General features: G+C 32.3%; 4 protein-coding genes across 9 annotated transcripts in view; 3 read left to right on the top strand and 1 right to left on the bottom strand.

Moving 5' to 3' along the window:
- Positions 1-2,460, top strand: part of LOC124529601 (caskin-1) — a 300,989-nt gene extending 298,529 nt beyond the window's left edge. For all 6 annotated transcript variants that reach the window (XM_047103401.1, XM_047103399.1, XM_047103397.1 and 3 more), the window contains one exon: positions 148-2,460. In XM_047103401.1, the coding sequence (XP_046959357.1) occupies positions 148-453 (306 nt within the window). In that variant the 3' untranslated portion in view covers positions 454-2,460. The remainder of the gene's footprint in view (positions 1-147) is intronic.
- An 836-nt stretch (positions 2,461-3,296) lies between these two features.
- On the top strand, positions 3,297-5,607 carry LOC124529604. Its single transcript, XM_047103403.1, has 3 exons — positions 3,297-3,731; positions 3,883-4,141; positions 4,351-5,607. Exons 1-3 carry the CDS (start codon positions 3,510-3,512, stop codon positions 5,595-5,597), a joined length of 1,728 nt encoding a protein of 575 aa, XP_046959359.1. The 5' UTR covers positions 3,297-3,509; the 3' UTR covers positions 5,598-5,607.
- LOC124529605 lies at positions 5,604-7,502 on the bottom strand. Its single transcript, XM_047103404.1, has 2 exons — positions 7,145-7,502; positions 5,604-6,811 (listed from the first exon to the last, which is right to left on the bottom strand). Exons 1-2 carry the CDS (start codon positions 7,270-7,272, stop codon positions 5,653-5,655), a joined length of 1,287 nt encoding a protein of 428 aa, XP_046959360.1. The 5' UTR covers positions 7,273-7,502; the 3' UTR covers positions 5,604-5,652.
- Positions 7,503-7,687: 185 nt separating this feature from the next.
- Positions 7,688-17,705, top strand: LOC124529607 (synaptogyrin). The gene is made up of 5 exons (XM_047103407.1): positions 7,688-7,966; positions 9,195-9,432; positions 15,337-15,473; positions 16,506-16,677; positions 17,340-17,705. Exons 1-5 carry the CDS (start codon positions 7,865-7,867, stop codon positions 17,369-17,371), a joined length of 681 nt encoding a protein of 226 aa, XP_046959363.1. The 5' UTR covers positions 7,688-7,864; the 3' UTR covers positions 17,372-17,705.
- Positions 17,706-18,250: the final 545 nt, after the last annotated feature.

Below are 18,250 nucleotides of genomic sequence, written 5' to 3'. Positions count from 1 at the left end.
ATTAAGTACTATTTTACGTTAAATATAATAATATATTTGTTTTCATTTTATGAACAACTATGATTGTTATGTTATGCTATACCATAACATGACAATACTCATTTCTGTTCATAACATAGAAATCTCACAAAATGTTTTCTTCCACAGTCAAGTTCGAGCACAGAATCGGATAGCATTCCATTCGCAAACGAAAACGCAGGAACTATAAAACAGAATCGGGGTCAGATAGCGGGACGTCCCCACACCGTCGACTACGGCCGGGCGGGGATCCCCCTCGCCAACCTGCCGCGGAACCCGGACAAACCCAACCCCCTCCCTGAGCATAAGGAGGAGAACAAAAGTTCGGAACCCGTAGACGTCCTCAACGATATCGGCAACATGCTCGCTAACCTCACGGACGAGTTGGACGCCATGTTAGAAGAAGAGAAACGCCAAGGCCTGGCCGATTCCTAAAATCCCCCCTACAAAAGCATTCTACTCGAATACAAAATTAATTTAAATAGATTGAATAAATTCCAAAGATTAATGTCTTGATATCTATCTACAACATTGATGCGAACTATTGGAAGTGAATGTTAATTTTTCTAGTGTATTTTGGGTATTAATGGACATTATTTATGATAACTAAACGATTGTAACAGTTGTTTTATCGTTGTTCATGTGTATGACAATTCTGAATAGCAATAATTCTGGTTTGACAGTCATAAAATAAATTAATGATTAGCTTAAACCGCCCAAGCATGCTTCTTACAAAGTCTAGAAGACCTCATGTGACATATCCGAATCGCTATTTGGATGGAGATAATGAAGATTTAAGTATTAAATCTTTTATAATTTACTTATTTTATCTCACCCTAATACAATGTGTTTAAAATAGGGGTTATTTTAATATCGAATAATGTATTTAAAAAAAGAATGTTATTTTGTGACGTTTTGCGGTTTGTCTTCAAATAGCGCGCTTACACTGCCTTGATCCGTCGCCTTGCTATCTTATACCAAGTATCAAAATAATGTCATCAAGTAAACTTTTAGCCGATCTTATACTTTATCTTATATCAAGCCAGAATGCTCTTTTATTGCAATAAAATTAATATGCATAGTTTCTTAAATACCTCCAAATATTTGTACTGTTTAGTACTTTTTTAAATATTTGTTTTTCGATTAATTCCATTTTTGTTGATCTTTTTATAAATAGTTCCTTATTTAAATTTACAATAGTTGTGTTTTCGTTTCCCTCGGGATAGTTTAAATTAGATTTAGTCGGATCCAAAAACAGATGAGAATGGCTATTTTTGTAAATAACATTTTACTTAAATTATGTCATAGAATAAATATATCCAGTAGTTAGTTTTCCATGTACAATAAAATTGTAGAGTACTTTAATAATATTGTGTAGAATAGAATAGTTAGAATTTATACAAAATGATAGCTCTAGCGATAGTGTGAAAATTTAGGGATTACGATGAATGTATAATAGCCCTTCGTATAAAGTAGTTATAGATTTCATACATGTTTGTAACCTTTGATTCTTTTTCATCCACATTAATTGCAATTGCCAAGGGCATTTGGCATGGCATTGGACCAACAATTTGCCAAAAGTGACGTCACTAGCGATATGCAAACATTTCTTGACATCTCTCTAAGGCACTTGCGGTTGATTAAACGACCGCTTTGCCCACGCTGGCGCTTAATGCGAATCATTAAAAGTTATAACTGCTTACACTGATGCCTGTTACAAAAGTTTAAATGTGGCTTAAACCACAATATATATAAATATGAAAACTGATGTACCAATTCTCAAACTTTTGTATTTTAATAAAAAATCATAACTGTATCTCTAACACGTAATTTTAATACTGTCCACTAACAATGTGATATGAAGTGGCCATATTATAATACTGGTGAACAATTTCGTTTAAATAAAGAATAAAAGTGGCTGCTAGAGCCGTGTAACATATAGCAACACTCCTTTTTATACACATGACTAGATTTTTCAAGCTAACATGAAGTAAACAATAAATAATTTTAGTAACTAAAGGTAGCAAGTTATAAAATATTTTTAGCTTTGTATTGTAAATATCTATAGAGATCAGTGTTTCTATACAGTCTCCTTTGATACCTAACACGTCATATTTAGAACTTTTGTATACCTACCTGTTATTGAAACCGTCACTCGTATGTTTTTGTTTTTTTTTTAATTTTTAATGAGCTAGGGTCGCTAGAATAGATCGGTGCTAGATATGAAATCTGAATCAAGCCATATATTTTGCGTCATTATTATCGTTAATTTAAAATTAACATTATTATTATCCTTGGTCTATGAACTAGTCAAAATTATTTTGTTGAGTGACGGTTATTTATGATTAATGTTAAATGGTAATCAACTATTACTGGAAGCAGCTTATAAATCTCTTATTTTATAATTCAGTTCTTATTTGAATAAATATTTGTAATATCCAATACTCTGTGTTTTTATTTTGTCTTCGAGAATATACCTCGTGAATATGACCATACACTGTGTTTTATAATTTTAGTTAAAAAACCTAAAAACAGTAAAGTTTCTTCAAAAGGAAGTAAATAAGATTGCTTATGCTTTTTTATTCTAATTACGTATTTTGACTTCAATTTTTCATTTTTCAATTTTAACCCTTGAGTTTGGTAAAGATAAAAAAAAATATATTATAGCCACTAATAAAATTAGTGCCATTTCTTTTATCAATTAAAAATATTTGTTTAGTTGGTCCAGCAATACTTACCACTTAATATGTTTATAGCTTCTATTAAAATTTGAAATAGACATTACTTATTATTCAATAAACAGGGATAAAGAAGTGTAGTATTGTTTCTTGTGGAATATCCCTATTTCAAATAAAAAATATTTAAGGAAATAGGATAAATACAAACATTTTATGAACCATAAATAACCATCGTCAGACACCAAATATGTACCTACTTGGCGAAAATCTGTGATGAAAAATTTGGTTTAAAACCAATTAAGGGCATATTTCCTAAATATATTATATTTTATATAGACATTGAATAATTAAAAAAAAAAAAAAAATAATGCAGCTTAAGGATAAAAAAACTTGCCAGATTATCCTTTCGTCTACAAGAACCAGCTTCATGGTGGACAGAACTGATATTGAAACGAATTAATTAAATCTTATTTTATATGTAAAAACATATATAGGTATGTTTGTATTTCCATCGTTACTGCAATATTATTATTTATTGTTCTATACTTTGACACCTGTGATAATATTATTCCATGCAACCTTGGATATATTGAAATAGGCATGACGAATGATTTTCAAATTCTCTTTCATATTGTATGTACACACATATTTGATACGAAAAACACTATATTTCGGTAATTAAATAAGCCTTACGGCAGTTTTTATTAATTTTCTTTAATCTTTGACATTGGAGTATGAAAACAGCTCGTAAGTGTCATGGCGACGTCGTGACGTCACGGGTATATAAACAAGCTTCTCGTTGTCATTTTTTGTATGTGCTGCAAAGAAAATTTAACTGAAAAAATGAATTCCAAGGTTTATAAGTCGTGTGCGGTCCCTTTATGTAAAAATACGTCTCTCGTAAACCCTAATAAGTTGTTTGTGTATGTTCCACACAAGAAAATAATACGAGATAAGTGGTTAAAGCTAGCTCGGCGAAACCCAAACAGTGTAGCGACGAATACACCACTTTATTTCTGTGAAGACCACTTTGATGTGAGTATGTTATATTATGATATTAATTTTAAAGTTGAAATCTTTGTTTACCGTAGAAAAATTTTAAATATTGAGTGAGGCTTCACAATAACAATTGAGGTTATGTTTATGTTGGTTATGTTTCTTCTCATCAATTATTTTAATCTTGCAGTTGCCAAATGATATGGAGAACTATATGGAGTATCATATAATGGGATCGGTATCGCAAGTTCGAATGAAACCAGGTTGCATGCCCAAAAAATTTATATGTCAGCCAGACAGGTTAACGAGAATGTCTGACTTAATAGAGAGACCCCATGTAGCAAAGAAACGGAGGATGATGATTGTAGAAGAATGCGAAAAGCAATTTGAAGAAAGCAGAATGGTTACAGAAAATTTACAATCTCTTGCAAATGCATCCAGTAGCTCAGGTATGTATTTTAATATTCATTAGTCCATCGCAATCATAAATATATATATATATATTCTTAATTTCTCACCATTCTTATATGAATAAAAAGATACTAACATTTATTTAAATTAATAAAGCACCTCCATTGCCAAAACACAAATCATATAAAGATTTTTGTTACTTAGTAATCTCTTTAATTTAGTAATAATTATATATTTTCTTTTACAGTTCAGCAGACTATTGAAGAAGCTACACAACCACCAACACCTAGAATGCTAGATAAATCAGTACAAGTGTACATCAGTAAAACTTTTAGAAGCAAAGCTATCCAAACAAAAGCCAGTTTGGTAAATCAGATGACATCACCATTGAAGCCATCTCAGCACTCCGTCTCTACATCACCATTTAAAATAAAAACTATTATTAATAGTAACCCATCAAAACCAAGTGTAACTGTGTTGTCAAAAATAATAAGAAAAATAGAACAATCAGATAGTGATACTTCCTATACTCCCTCTTTGGCTCAGCCAGACTCATCACCATCCACAAAATCTCTTCAAATAGAGTCTATATCAGATTGTAGCGAAATGATAGATGATGACAAAAAGAGAGAAGATTTAAATAATTTAAATTGTACTTTGAGAAGAATTAATAATAATCCCCGTGCTTATATTGGCATTCCTTTAAACTGTTTTTATTTAGTGAATGTGATTCAAGAACAGACAGGTATACCATTTGAACATATTTTACTATGTCTTAAAAAAATTAAACTGAATAATTCTTTCCGTGAACTTGCTGATGATTTTGGCATGGATAAATCGTATCCAAGCAAAATATTTTTTAAAAATATACCTGTTATAGCAAGCGTATTGCGTCCTTTTATTGTAAAATTAGATAAAGACTTAATTAAAAAAAATTTACCTATGGCTTTCAGGCATAAATATAGTAAAGTTACTTGTTTAATAGACTGCTTGGAAATTGAAGTCCAAAAGCCATCAAAGGCCTTAAACCAAGCACTTTCTTGGTCAGACTATAAGAAAGCAAACACTATAAAATATCTTGTATCTTGTACTCCAAATGGGCTAATAAATTATATATCAAATGGTTATGGAGGCCGAATTACTGACACATGTATTGTCGAAACATCTGATTTTTCAAAATGTTTGCAACCAGGTATGTGGGTCATGGCAGACCGTGGTTTCAAACATATTGAAGTTTATTTGAGACAAATGGGTGTGCGGTTAGTAAGGCCTCCAAGTGTTGTCTCTGGAGCTAAGCTTACAAAAGCTGAAGCGAAGGAAACAAAACAAATTGCAAGTTTGCGGATCCATGTTGAAAGATTGATCCGACGAATACGAGAATTTAACATGTTAAAACCCCATGCATGTCTTAACTTAAGTTTAGTTAAAGTACTTGATGAAGTAATAACTATAGCTTGTGGTTTGATAAATGTACAAGATGCACTAATTAAATAAAACACATTTATGTAAGCAAATTACTTTTTTATTTTCTGTTCTATACTTTTATTTCCTATTCTATACTTTTATATAAAAGTGGATACACATGGGATTTCCAAAAAGAAATAACACTAACAAGAAATTCTGATATATAACTTTCATCAAATTTTATAGATAAAATTTCTACTTCTTTATTGATGCAAAAATTTGGGTTTGCTACACAAAAGTAACAGTTATTTATGCCACTCAGAAACATTTGCATCTGCATCTGTGCAAAGCATTTTTTACTCGGTTTACCATTATTTACATAATTTAAATAAGTTTTATCACTTATGGGACACTTAATCTCAATAATACAGTCGTCACATATTCCATCAGGGGAACCTGCTAACATGGGATACATTTTTGATACGAACAGTCCACTATCTTTTATTTTTTTCCCAAGCTTCTTGCTAACTATATCTTTCACTTGAGCTTCTAAATACCTCCCACGTTTCATGGCTGGTGTGTCTATTATTTTTCCCCCCATGATTGTTGCAATGAGTGTACCATCATCAGTCTTGCACCGACTGACTTCAAATGCTTTAGAAGCGGTTATCCTGCCATATCTGAGTTCATGCCACAGATTATTTTTGTACTGGTCCCTTGTTTGATTTTCAATTTTATTTATAATTTCAACAGACAAGTTGACCTTACTTAAAAATACATCAGGACACTCTTCTTTGTATGTCAATACCAGATGGTGCATTGACGCACTCAGTAGGTCATCAAAAACATAATCATGTTGATATTTTAATATTTCACAGTTGGAAGTTTTTCTTTTCTTGCTTTCTTCTAAAAATCTTTCTAAAACTTTTTGATTAGATGGCACTATAGGGCTTCCTTTGGCTAACTCTTTTGCTGAAATATACTTTAAAGTAGTGCCAACTCTTGAGAGCTTTGATTTTAGCCAATAGCACTGTACTTCAGTACATGAAGGTTCTTCGCTTCGCCGATGGACCCACATTAGCAAAGCTATGGCGTGTTTACAGCCACCCTGAGCTGCAACACAATCATGACACTGAACTGATATGACTTTCTCATTATCTTCATCAACTATCAAAGTGACTGCATACAACTTTGCATGGACTTTATGTTCCGGGCAAATCTTGCACTTTACTGTGCAGACATTCTCTTCTCTTTTCAGTTGTACATAACTGATTGCATCATCGCCATAGGATGGTCTTGAAGACCTGGAATAAATAACAATAATCAGGACAACATCTACATACTGACTTGACATGGTGTTTACGTTAATCATAGTACATGTTAGAAATAAGTATGTACATAATATGTATTTACAGATAAAATTTTATAATGAGACATAGGTACTGTTTGTAGGTGTTAAAATATACTCTCTATATTGTTAAAGACATGTTTATGTTCTTGTTACAACATAAAAAAGTGAAGTAGTTACATAACCTAAAAGATAATCTTATTTTTGTAAAAATGAAAATATTTCATTGTTGACCAATGTCACGAAATGTTTGAACATCTTCAGATAAATACAAACTTTATATACTTACAAGGAGGTTTTTACATTTCTGAACTCGGAGGAGCAAAAATCTTTATTTGATGCGAGGAATTCTCCTAACATCAGTATATCAATCCTCGGTAAATTAGAGCTTGTTGCCTTTATATAGCCTGGCTCCATCGTTATGATGTCGAGAAATGGCACTGATGGTAACAAATCGATAAAAAACTCAATAAATATGCGTAAACACAACAAAATCTGAAGCTTCTCAGTGATATTTATATAGACGTGACGTAATGCGCTGTGATTGGTGTTTCATTCAAAATGGCCGATTGTAGTTTTTACAGCTTAATTTTTATTGAATATCTTATTAATCTCAATTTATTTATTATAATAAAATTCTTTAAAAAATATCTTTAAATATAGATTATTCGATAAAATCAAAACATCTTAAATTATTTAACACTGTCGACACGCCTATTACGTATTTAACTATTTATAGATGAATATATAATAGCAAAATATAATTAATATTAAAATTTTATTCAAAACAATTATTACCTACGATATTTACTCTGTAATGTTGGCTCTTTGATAAGGGCAAAAACTATGTTATCTGTGGTACTTGTCACTGTTTGCAAATTTGAGCTGTGTAAAGCTGCGCGATCGATAACTTATATTGGAAGATATTCGGAGTTTGTGAGGTCAGAGACATTGATGGGCTGTGAGGTTCAGCACTAAAATACTTACAGTATTTTCGAAAAGTGATAAAATGGATACAGCTGGAGCTTACGGTGGTGGTAAAGCTGGAGGAGCGTTTGATCCTCAAGCTTTTATCCAGCGGCCTCCTGTGATAGTCCGAGCAGTTTGTTGGGTAAGTTATATATGCAACATTAGATATTATGTCATGTAACAAGACAGAGGAATAGTTCTTCGAAGATATACCTTAATTAAATTTGAACTATTTTAAACGACCTCATCTATATTTATTTCGAAAAAAAATTAGTATTTTAAAACAAAATGTTCTTTTTGCGTATTGACGTACATCATAGTGAACATATAAGTTAACATTACCCATTTATGTGACAACAATCATGTGATTGACCTTGTAAATATACCTATAGGTTTTTCCTAACAATTTCGATATTCCTACCACATATATTACAGAATCAATACAATGCCTCCAATAGGTCAGCAGAGATCACTTCTTATATGGATATGATAGCAGATTCATTTGTACCACTCCCTTGTATGATATATATAGATTAAGTATCATAATTTTTTCATAGATAAAAAGGAGGTTTTAATGAATACTTCAATGGAAATATTGCAACTAAAAAAAAATAACTATTAAAATAAATATACAAAAATTTATGCATTTAATCGAGTGTTTTTTTAACAAATAGAATGTAGAGGAAATGACTTAATTTATCATATAACCAAATTATGTAACAAAACATGACACCCTTTAACAGATACATTAATTCAGCTGATTAATTTTAAAGATTTTATTTAAATATTTTCGTAATTCCATTTTGATTGGATGAATTACAAATTATAGCACAAATAATTATTTAATATGCCTCTTGTGCATTATGTTATTAAATACTTAAAGAGCTTTGTGTAATTGTGATCTGCACTGCCCTTGTATATTGTTGAAATATTTTAAAAATTAATTAATGTATATGTAATAATAATTGATAATGTCTATTAATAAATATAACAAGAACTACTGATAGTTCAAATGCATAATTTTTGGTTATTTAGTAAGAAACAATCATTTGTTAAACTTTAATCATTTCATGATCACTCATATGTATAGTGGCAGCATCTTTAAATGAAACCGTTGAAGTTGCACGTTTAAACTATTCATTTTATAATAATTAACATGTCCATTTCATTTGAGAATATTTTTGTTAAAAGCCAGAAAAAAGCCAATGTATAATTATTCAAACAATTCAAGACTAATATGAATACCAAAATGAATTAACACTTATTTGTCGACAACCTTTTTGCTTCATGATTGTTTGAAGTTCGGGTCTTGTTCAAATTATAATTAAAACTTCGGATGTGCTGTATTTATATTTAATCTTCTTCCTCAGCTCTTCAGCGTCATTGTAATGGGCTGCATATCAGCAAAGGGCTGGTATGTAAGCAAAACTGACGGCTACGAGTACTGCGTGTACAACGACGATACGAACGCCTGTAACTACGGCGTCGGTATATCGGTTATAGCTTTCGTAGCCTCGATCGCCTTCATCGCCGGGGAGTATCTCTTCGAGCAGATGTCGTCTGTGAAGACAAGGAAGCATTACGTCTTAGCCGATATGGGATTCTCAGGTGAGGTTATGATATAAAGTATCTTCAGACGCTATTTCATCTCATATTAAATTTATTTTATTTATTTATATAATACATAAGACAAACAAAAAAAAAAAACCCGCTGAGTTTCTTTCGCCGGTTCTTCTCAGGTCAGGGTATTTTCTTTCCGAACCGGTGGTAGTGTTTCTATTGACCATCAATAAGAAATTGTAATGCTTCTATATTGAATAAAGTTATTTGAGTTTGAGTTTGATAAGATGTTGTATCAAGGTCAGGGACTCTTTTCCGTTATGTTGATCTCTTGACCTATTTCGTTCGTGGTCATTCTGAAGAGACACTAGCCAACTGCGCAGGACATATTATAGAGCTTGGCATTCTATTACCTTACTTTCATAATCCGACAGCTCTGCCAACTTGACAAGACCGGGATGATTTCAGGTGTCAGAGCAATTGCTTTACAAGCTCTAGGCATGGCATAAATACTTAATTCCAGATTCTGTTTTGTCGTCGTTGTCGTCATCAAGATCAAAATTTGTTCGTATTCCTAATATATAAGTGAATTCAGTGTATTCTTGAGGCACTTAAATGAATGCGGTCTTTGTTGTATAGGTACTCTTCTATGATTTATTAAGTACCTCACGCGACATCTTTAATATCTAGAAAATATTTGCTAGTGATCCAAGACATTTTTTACTATTATTGTGACTTTAATTCCTTCCTAAGTAAATAGATTTTAATAAATCCAAAATAATGTAAAGCTGTCCACAGAAAAAAAAACAAGAGTACGTTAGTTTTTATTTATTCATGAAAATACATTATCATTTCATTTCGTTTACATGCGCTTAGTTGTGACATTATACGGAATGATATTATGTAAATACGTTTATTTCTAGTAGATGCTAATTCCTAAACAATAATCGGTATTTGAAGACGTACTGTGTCGTGGAATGTTTGTTTTTAGTGTGTGATTAAATGAAATTAATGTTAGCTATCTTAGATAAACAGAATTATGGCAGTGGTTACCACCACTTTCAATTAAGTGGCACATTTGGACTTTCGCCAAGGGAGTAAAAAAAATTGGCCCATTTCAGGATTTGTTTGACATCGGTATCCTTGGATATTTGACTAAAAAACCACTTAAATAGTGATTTCCTTTTATGTAATGTAGTATTTTTAAAAATTGTCCAAAACCAATTCAATGGAAAATCATTGTACTTTTCATTTTTTCTTTACATTTAAACTCTTGAGCTAATTCTTTTAATCTGTATCGTTGTAAGGCTATTTCCGGCTCCGGTCACAATAATCAATAGTTCGAAAATATTCACGAGAACAGACTAAATCGACTTTGAAGTAGCTAATCGTTATATATTTTAACAGGCTACAATAAATGAACTATTTCTTGATGCTACAGGCTTTCTCACATTTATTTAAACTTTAAATTGTATAGTTTTCAGTTCATTGTATTTATTTCTTTCATTTTCGTAAAAATTATATTCTTATTTTATACATGTAAGAATATATTATGACAAATGGTTGAGTTGAGTTGGTTATGTACTTTCTTTCCAGTTTAGGGGACACTGGAAGTGTAACAACCTTTGCAAAGCATTCTATCTATCTTTATAAGTTAATTCAATTTTAACCTTATTTTAATTCTCACCTGAGTAGAAAAATATTTTCCTAGAACGATGCTGGCTCCGAACTCTCTTTTTAAAAAGTATAAAATAGCAAATCATATAAATTACATAACCCTATCTACAGCCAAGCATGTTTGCTAGCTTGAAGTTTGAATGGAATCGCGAAGTCAATGGGGGGACATCGTTTAACTACAAAAAGAAGTCAAATTGAAAAGAAAATTTAATTAGCATCCAACTTTGTACTTCAAAACCCAGTGCAATTTTAAGTTGAAACTGAAACTACACGGACACATTAAAAAAATGTTTTTTCCATCGTGTCCAAAAATATGTAACATACTAGTGGTCGCCGCGGCTTCGCTCGCATTTTGATCGTAAATTTTTAGGCATAAAAAGTCCTATACACACAAAGCACATAAGCTATAAAAGAGTTCGAGTCTAATTCGTACCAAATTTCATCAATTCATTGACAGTAAGACAGTTATTTTTGCATTTATAATATTAGTAAACATTCGAATGAAGATAGTTAAGAGTTTTATTGTACCAAAAATTAGTTTACGTGATTCATACCTTAAATCTATTAATCTATCAATTTACAAATGACACTGGTTTTTGCCATTACAAAAGCCCTCTTGGGCCTGGGGCCTTATGCCGAACGCGTGCGTAGAGTAATGGAAGAAATAAACGCTCCGAATCTCATTAGCATCCAACCAATGAAGTCCTCGTTTTCGTACTCAAAAGATCCTCGAACGTTAATCTTTGAAAGGTTTAATTTAAAATATAAACTTGGCTCGTTGCAATTTTATTATATGTGTATATTCCATTCTCTCAAGTTCAAGGAATTCATAAACGCTGGTATAAAATGCAACGATGTAATAAAACCATTAAGTATCGGGTCATATTATTTGACATTAGCTTGGATCGTTCGTTCCACGGCGATTGATTTTATGGGAGTCACGGATCTTTAACGTCTGTACGTACTCTTTTCATGGCTTTAATTGCCTATTTTGTTAGAAAAATCAAAGTCAGTCTCAGTTTCAGTCTTACCGGTATTATGAATGCGATAAAGCCTTTGTCTGATTATTAATTCTTTACGACTATACAGCTGAAACGATTAAGATGGATAAATAAACAAATAAATATTGGATAACATCCATTACTCTGATCCCAATGTAAGTAGCTGAAGCACTTGTGTTATGGAAAGTCAGAAGTGACGACGGTACCGAAAACACCCAGATCCAAGAGAACGTCGAAAATTAATGAAGTTTTTCTGTAATTAAGATTAATAATAATTAAGATGGATTTCGTTATGATGATTATCTTCTACTGATATCTAATACATATTATTAAATTAAGTAGTCATTTAAATGTTCCATGTAAAAATAATTAATGGTAGTAATAAATAATAATAACTTCTAAGATTTTTTAAAATATATGACAGTATTACTGAGTACATTTCGTTACAATTTAAACAATAATTATCGAAATTGAAGACCAGCGCCCGGACTTTTAGCACGGTCTAAAAATATCCTGGGACTCTCGAATGTAAGGTTTTTTTAATATTCTCCTCGTGAAGTTGTTACTTATTTATAATAAGTGGACATACATATTATGGCAGGAATTGCCTAAACCAGGATTTGAAGTATTTTATAATAATTTTATCATTTTTTTCCCAACATTTGTGACTTTAAATCCATTATTATTTTAAACATAAATACGTATAGTGTTAAGTGATAAATAAATACCGTTTGACTACCACATCGAGCCTCAATAGTCGTATACAAGCCCATGAGAGATCTACCTTACCACTTGGGACATCGAAGGCTATAGCCGCTACGAATACAAGCTTTATAATTAACCGGAGGGAATAGTTAGGTTAGTTAATTCTTTGCAAATAAGCATGACTAATTCTTTTAAAAATGAAACAAAAGAATTTAAATTCCTATGGTTTATTTAAATTACGCGATCGTTGAAAGCGGCCTTTGTGTCGATAATTACGAACGCTTCCATTACCAGACTGAAAAAAAAAAACCATAAAAAACCGATAAAATAAATTATACAACTTTTCGAATAATTTGTTCGATGTTTTTATCACGATGCTCACGACACAAATGTTTATTTCGTTATTTGTTATAAACCTTTTAAACGGCTATTAATAATACATTAAATTTATGACGAAATAAAATTCCGGATTTTTCAAATAATATTAATTAATATATTTTTACGTTTACTGTGACTAACTAAGAAGAATGCGTTTTGTGGTTATTTGGAAGATGCCGTAGCCCAAAAGCACTTAAAGTATGTCCTTCTCCATTTATATCTACGGTCGAAACGTGCAAGAAAAAACGATAAATAAGTTTTAAAAAATGTAATTCCTCGTAGAATTAAATAAAATAAAGTCGCTAATTGCACATAAATACACACACAATGATAATACATTTCAATAATTATATCGTGTATGTATAATAATGACAATATATCGTGTATTGTTATTATGTAGAGGAGTTAATAAATGTGTCAATAGTTCGCATGTGTTAAGTGTCTACTAACAGTGGGTGATGAGTAAACAATATTATTGTTTTAATATATTATTGCTACCATAACCAACCAAAACGAGCTGACCTTTCAATGTTTACTATATTATCTATGTATTTTGAAATGAAATTAGTAACATCTAAAAAATTTTTTTATTATATACTCAGCAACGGCGTTGATATGTAAGTCCTTTGGAATCATTGAAAACTAATACCGTGTCATGGCCGTGACCTACTTAAAACGTTTTATCCACTAGAAAATCTGGGTTGCCTACAGCGTTTGTTTTACGATTAAATACAAAGCTTTATTATACACATGGAGACAAATTACAAGTATATGCGATCATGTACTAGTCTGTACATTAAGTTATTAATATTTTAAGCTGAGTAAAAATTGTAAACAAAAAAGTTTGCTAGTGCTATTTCTTCTTTTATTTTAAACAGGTAGATAGATCTTATATTTCATTCTCTATGCATGTAGTTGTACCTGTGTATATGTTCAAACCGGAACACAATAGTAGTAAGTACTGCTGTTTGCCAGTAAAATATATAATGAGTGAATGGTACATATCTAGACAGACTTTTACATATTACAGTCATACGAACCGAGTCAGAATTTTATGTACACTACAAAACTAAAGTTATGTACAAATAACAATTTGGCGATGTTCCCTGACCCATTTCGACCACAACGGCTACTCACAAACGTAACGCAATCTATATCTTCATACTATCCCAAATATCTATTCAATCGCATATCTTATAGATTATTATCTCAATTTTTTATGATATAGGTAGGCGAATAGGCCATCTGATCCTAAGTTTTCACCACTGCCCATATGTTACTGAAAGAAATATTAACCACTCCTTACATCAGAGCGCCACCAACCCTGGGAACTAAGATGTTATGACCTTGTGCCTATAGTTACACTGGCTCACTCATATAGAACACAACAATACTGAGTACAGCTGATTAGCGTAAGATTATCTGATGGCATAACGTTCTACCATCAAGTCATTTTTGCTCTGCATAAGAAAATTATTCCTCTAATTCATAAAATGGTTCAAAAAGATTCTCAACATATTTTTGATAATTTATGAGTATGTTGAATATGAAAGAATTTTCCGACAAAGATTAGACGTATGCACACACTGACGAGCGTAAACTTCAATAACCCGATTACACATGATTAGTAAACAGTAACTCGTTTATGAGTCATTGTACACGTATTTCTGTTTTCAAACAGGATCCCAGAAAACGTTTAACGTGTATATTCATGTAATAAATAATATACACAACAACAAGCCTGCAAATTGCCCACTGCTGGGCTAAGGCCTCTTCTACCCTTGAGGATAAAGTTTGGAACACATTCCACCACGCTGTTCCAATGCGGGTTGCTGGAATACACATGTGTCAAACTTCTATGAAATTAGACACATGCAGGTTTCCTCAGAATGTTTTTCTTCACAGCAGAATCCGAGATGAATTATAGACTTGCCTGGGTTTGAAATCGCAATCATCAGTTAAGATGCACGTTCCAACCACTGGGTCATATCAGATCACATAATATATACCGAAAGGAATTTCGTACCAACTGGCTTTAAAATTGAAATCTATATTTCTAGGGTATCAAAATTCAAAAAATATTACGTCACCACAAATGTTTGGTCAGTATTGACCACAGCAATAAATTATCAAGTAAATCGAAAAAAAAACCGACCAAAATTATATGTCATTTCCTTGTTATTAATTACAGCATTCTGGGCGTTCCTGTACTTCGTCGGCTTCTGTTATCTGTCTAACGCCTGGGGCAAGACCGAGACCCCACCGGTGGGCACCGCTAACAACATGCAAGGCGCCATCGCCTTTTGTTTCTTCTCCATATTCGCCTGGGTAAGTTGACGTGGGTTTAAAAATATTCTAATTACGAGCTTCTTTAACTCACAGGTAATTAAAAAGGGCATATGTCATTTAAAAAGGTTGCATAGGTAAACTCAAATGATATTAACTCAGTAGCGATTGTTTGGATATTAACCATCTTTATTTAATTTCCACCTGTCCTGTCTATAGCGTGTGAAATCTATTTTCATTGATATACGTATGAAGTAAATAATTAAATAAGTAAATTCGATAAACGCTATGTGTACTCTAACCCATTTAATTTTTCTTGGTGTAGCATGGCTTACAGACAAATACACAACTTTACATTCATTTGGTGTCATGTTATTGGTCGAGATCTTGAATTATGTTCATGATGGTTTCGTGAAAAATTACGTTTTAAACGTCGGCGAAATTGTTATAAGCACTTATAATTAAAGTTATTATGAGTACTTAAAACATTAACGTAGGTATAATAATCAAGAGTTGTTCGTAGGACATAATATAGCAGAGAAATTAGCAAGTTATTTTATCTTTATTGCGTTTTTATTGAAATATACCATGTTTATCGTGACTTTGTCCATAGACTAATGTGATAAGTTTTATAAGTTAGTATTTAAAAAAATAGGTGCCTTTTAGGAAGATAGCATTTGTGTAACTATATTTACTTGGTGGTAGGGCTTTGTGCAAGCCCGTTTGGGTGGGTAACAACAGTACTCAGTATTGTTGTGTTTCGGTCTGAAGGGTGAGTGAGCCAATGTAACTACAGGCACAAGGGACATAACATCTTAGTTCCCAAGGTTGGTGGCACATTGACGATGTAAGGAATAGTTAATAATTCTTACAGCGTTAATGTCTATGGGCGATGGTGACCACTTACCATCAGGTGGCTCGTACGCCAACCTATACCATAAAAAAAAAAAGCACCAAACCAAAGCAGTTACAATAAGGATGCATCAGGCAGACTATTGACCGACCCTGTCAATTCAAAGTTTAGGTTAAGAGGATGATGAATAGATAATATCGTACAACTCTCGTACGTTGCAGGTTGCGTGCGCGTTCTTCGCGTTCCAGCGGTTCCGCATGGGCGCGGACGCGGCCTTCGCGCCGGCCTACGAGGTGGAGGGCGCGGGCAGCCCCGGCGCCTTCCCCGCCTACCCCGGCGCGCCCGACCCGCAGCCCGCCTACAGCGACCCGCCCTTCTCGCAGCCCCACACCGGTACAGTACCATTATTTACACAAACCAGCGACGTGCAATTCTGATACTAAATACACTACAGAATTTGTTTATTTACGACATCCCATTAGAATCTTCTCAAATTGTCAGCGTTTCTTTACCATATTGTTCATGTATTATATACAAAAACCTTCCTCTCGAATCACTATCTATTTAAAGAACCGCGTCAAAATCCGTTGCGTAATTTTCAAGATCTAAACATACATAGGGACAGACAGCGGTAAGCGACCTTGTTTTATGCTATGTTGAATACGGACTCAACATTATGAGTCCGTATTCAATAGAGCCTACAAGGGGCCTACGACCAAGATGCCTAAAATAGAGTGTCTATGCTTTCTAAACATACTTTGGTAAATATCTAATAATAAAAGTGGTCCAAATTTTTTTTATGTTTTGTCGTTAGCGGTTGGTGTCCCATGTAAATTTATGGTGGGGGGCGCCTTAGAACCTCATAAAAATATGCAGTTCGGTTAGGTTAGAGTTTTTATAATTTAACTGAAATTTAATTCGACAGAATGTAAACTACCAAATAATAACGGTGACATTTCGGTTTTAAATTAGAAAAAAACTTTGGACGTTCGAATCGAATCGAAATTTGTTAAGTTTAATTCTTAGAATAACGTCATTATTTTTCTTCATTCCAGGCAATGTGGACTACACCGCTCCAACTTATTAAGCTGGCTCTCTGGTGAGACGCGTTCAGCTTCTATGATTATGTTATTGAAGCAAGTAAGTTATAATTAATACATTTTTATGTCAACGTAACATACTTGTGGAATAGTCATTTGTCAATGATAATTTATGCTAAAAAAACTACAACCACCGCAAATAATGGTATGCCATAGTTCTACCAAATAGGACCTATAATTATTATCCAAATAATATTCAAAAGAATAATGAAATATTTTTTTTAATATCTAGTCAATATTGTCTTAATAAGATTATGAGGAGCTGGCGAGTATTTCGGTTTATGATTTCCTGGTATTTCAAATTGAAAGCTATTGAGATCAATACAAATGTCTTTGGTCCTTAAATTAATATACAACCCTTAGATTTTCATAGTCTATGAATTAAGCTAATAGCTGTTTATTTAACTTTTTTCCTCTAGTGGGTGGAAAATAAATGAAATACAAAAAGGTTTGTTCACAAATTCGAAACCCTTTTAATTAACAATAAACCTGATCATATTATCATATCAGCATGATGAAGCCATACAGGAATTTTCCTCGCCAGCTCCCTTACTATAAGATATGTGATGTAATCTCAAATAATTAAAAGTTTTTGCCAAAAATTCAATATAGTACTTTTATCTCTTAGTATATTTGATGTAGATGTTCAAATGATTATAAAAAATAAACATGTGTTAATTATAGCTTTAAGTATTGTTGTCCGTTTCGTTACTTATAATTTTATCTTAAACGTTAAGACTTATTAATTTGTCTCGTGATATAATCATGTTAATTTAAATATATTATTTTTAATTAATTATAAATCATGTTTCAACTTAAAATCGACTTTAAAGTTTTTTTTTTACATTTCGTTTTAGGTGACAGTA

This window comes from Vanessa cardui, chromosome 5 (genome assembly GCF_905220365.1).
Source record: "Vanessa cardui chromosome 5, ilVanCard2.1, whole genome shotgun sequence".
Classification (NCBI taxonomy): Eukaryota; Metazoa; Arthropoda; class Insecta; order Lepidoptera; family Nymphalidae; genus Vanessa; species Vanessa cardui.
This window is presented reverse-complemented; position numbering and strand designations above follow the sequence as displayed.

Coding starts and splice junctions, on each gene's coding strand:
- LOC124529604 (XM_047103403.1), top strand. CDS start 3,510: ATGTGCTGCAAAGAAAATTTAACTGAAAAAATGAATTCCAAGGTTTAT. Junction 3,732..3,882: donor TCTGTGAAGACCACTTTGAT/GTGAGTATGTTA, acceptor TTAATCTTGCAG/TTGCCAAATGATATGGAGAA. Junction 4,142..4,350: donor AAATGCATCCAGTAGCTCAG/GTATGTATTTTA, acceptor TTTCTTTTACAG/TTCAGCAGACTATTGAAGAA.
- LOC124529605 (XM_047103404.1), bottom strand. CDS start 7,272: ATGGAGCCAGGCTATATAAAGGCAACAAGCTCTAATTTACCGAGGATT. Junction 6,812..7,144: donor AGAAATGTAAAAACCTCCTT/GTAAGTATATAA, acceptor TATTTATTCCAG/GTCTTCAAGACCATCCTATG.
- LOC124529607 (XM_047103407.1), top strand. CDS start 7,865: ATGGATACAGCTGGAGCTTACGGTGGTGGTAAAGCTGGAGGAGCGTTT. Junction 15,474..16,505: donor TCTTCTCCATATTCGCCTGG/GTAAGTTGACGT, acceptor CGTACGTTGCAG/GTTGCGTGCGCGTTCTTCGC. Junction 16,678..17,339: donor CTTCTCGCAGCCCCACACCG/GTACAGTACCAT, acceptor TCTTCATTCCAG/GCAATGTGGACTACACCGCT.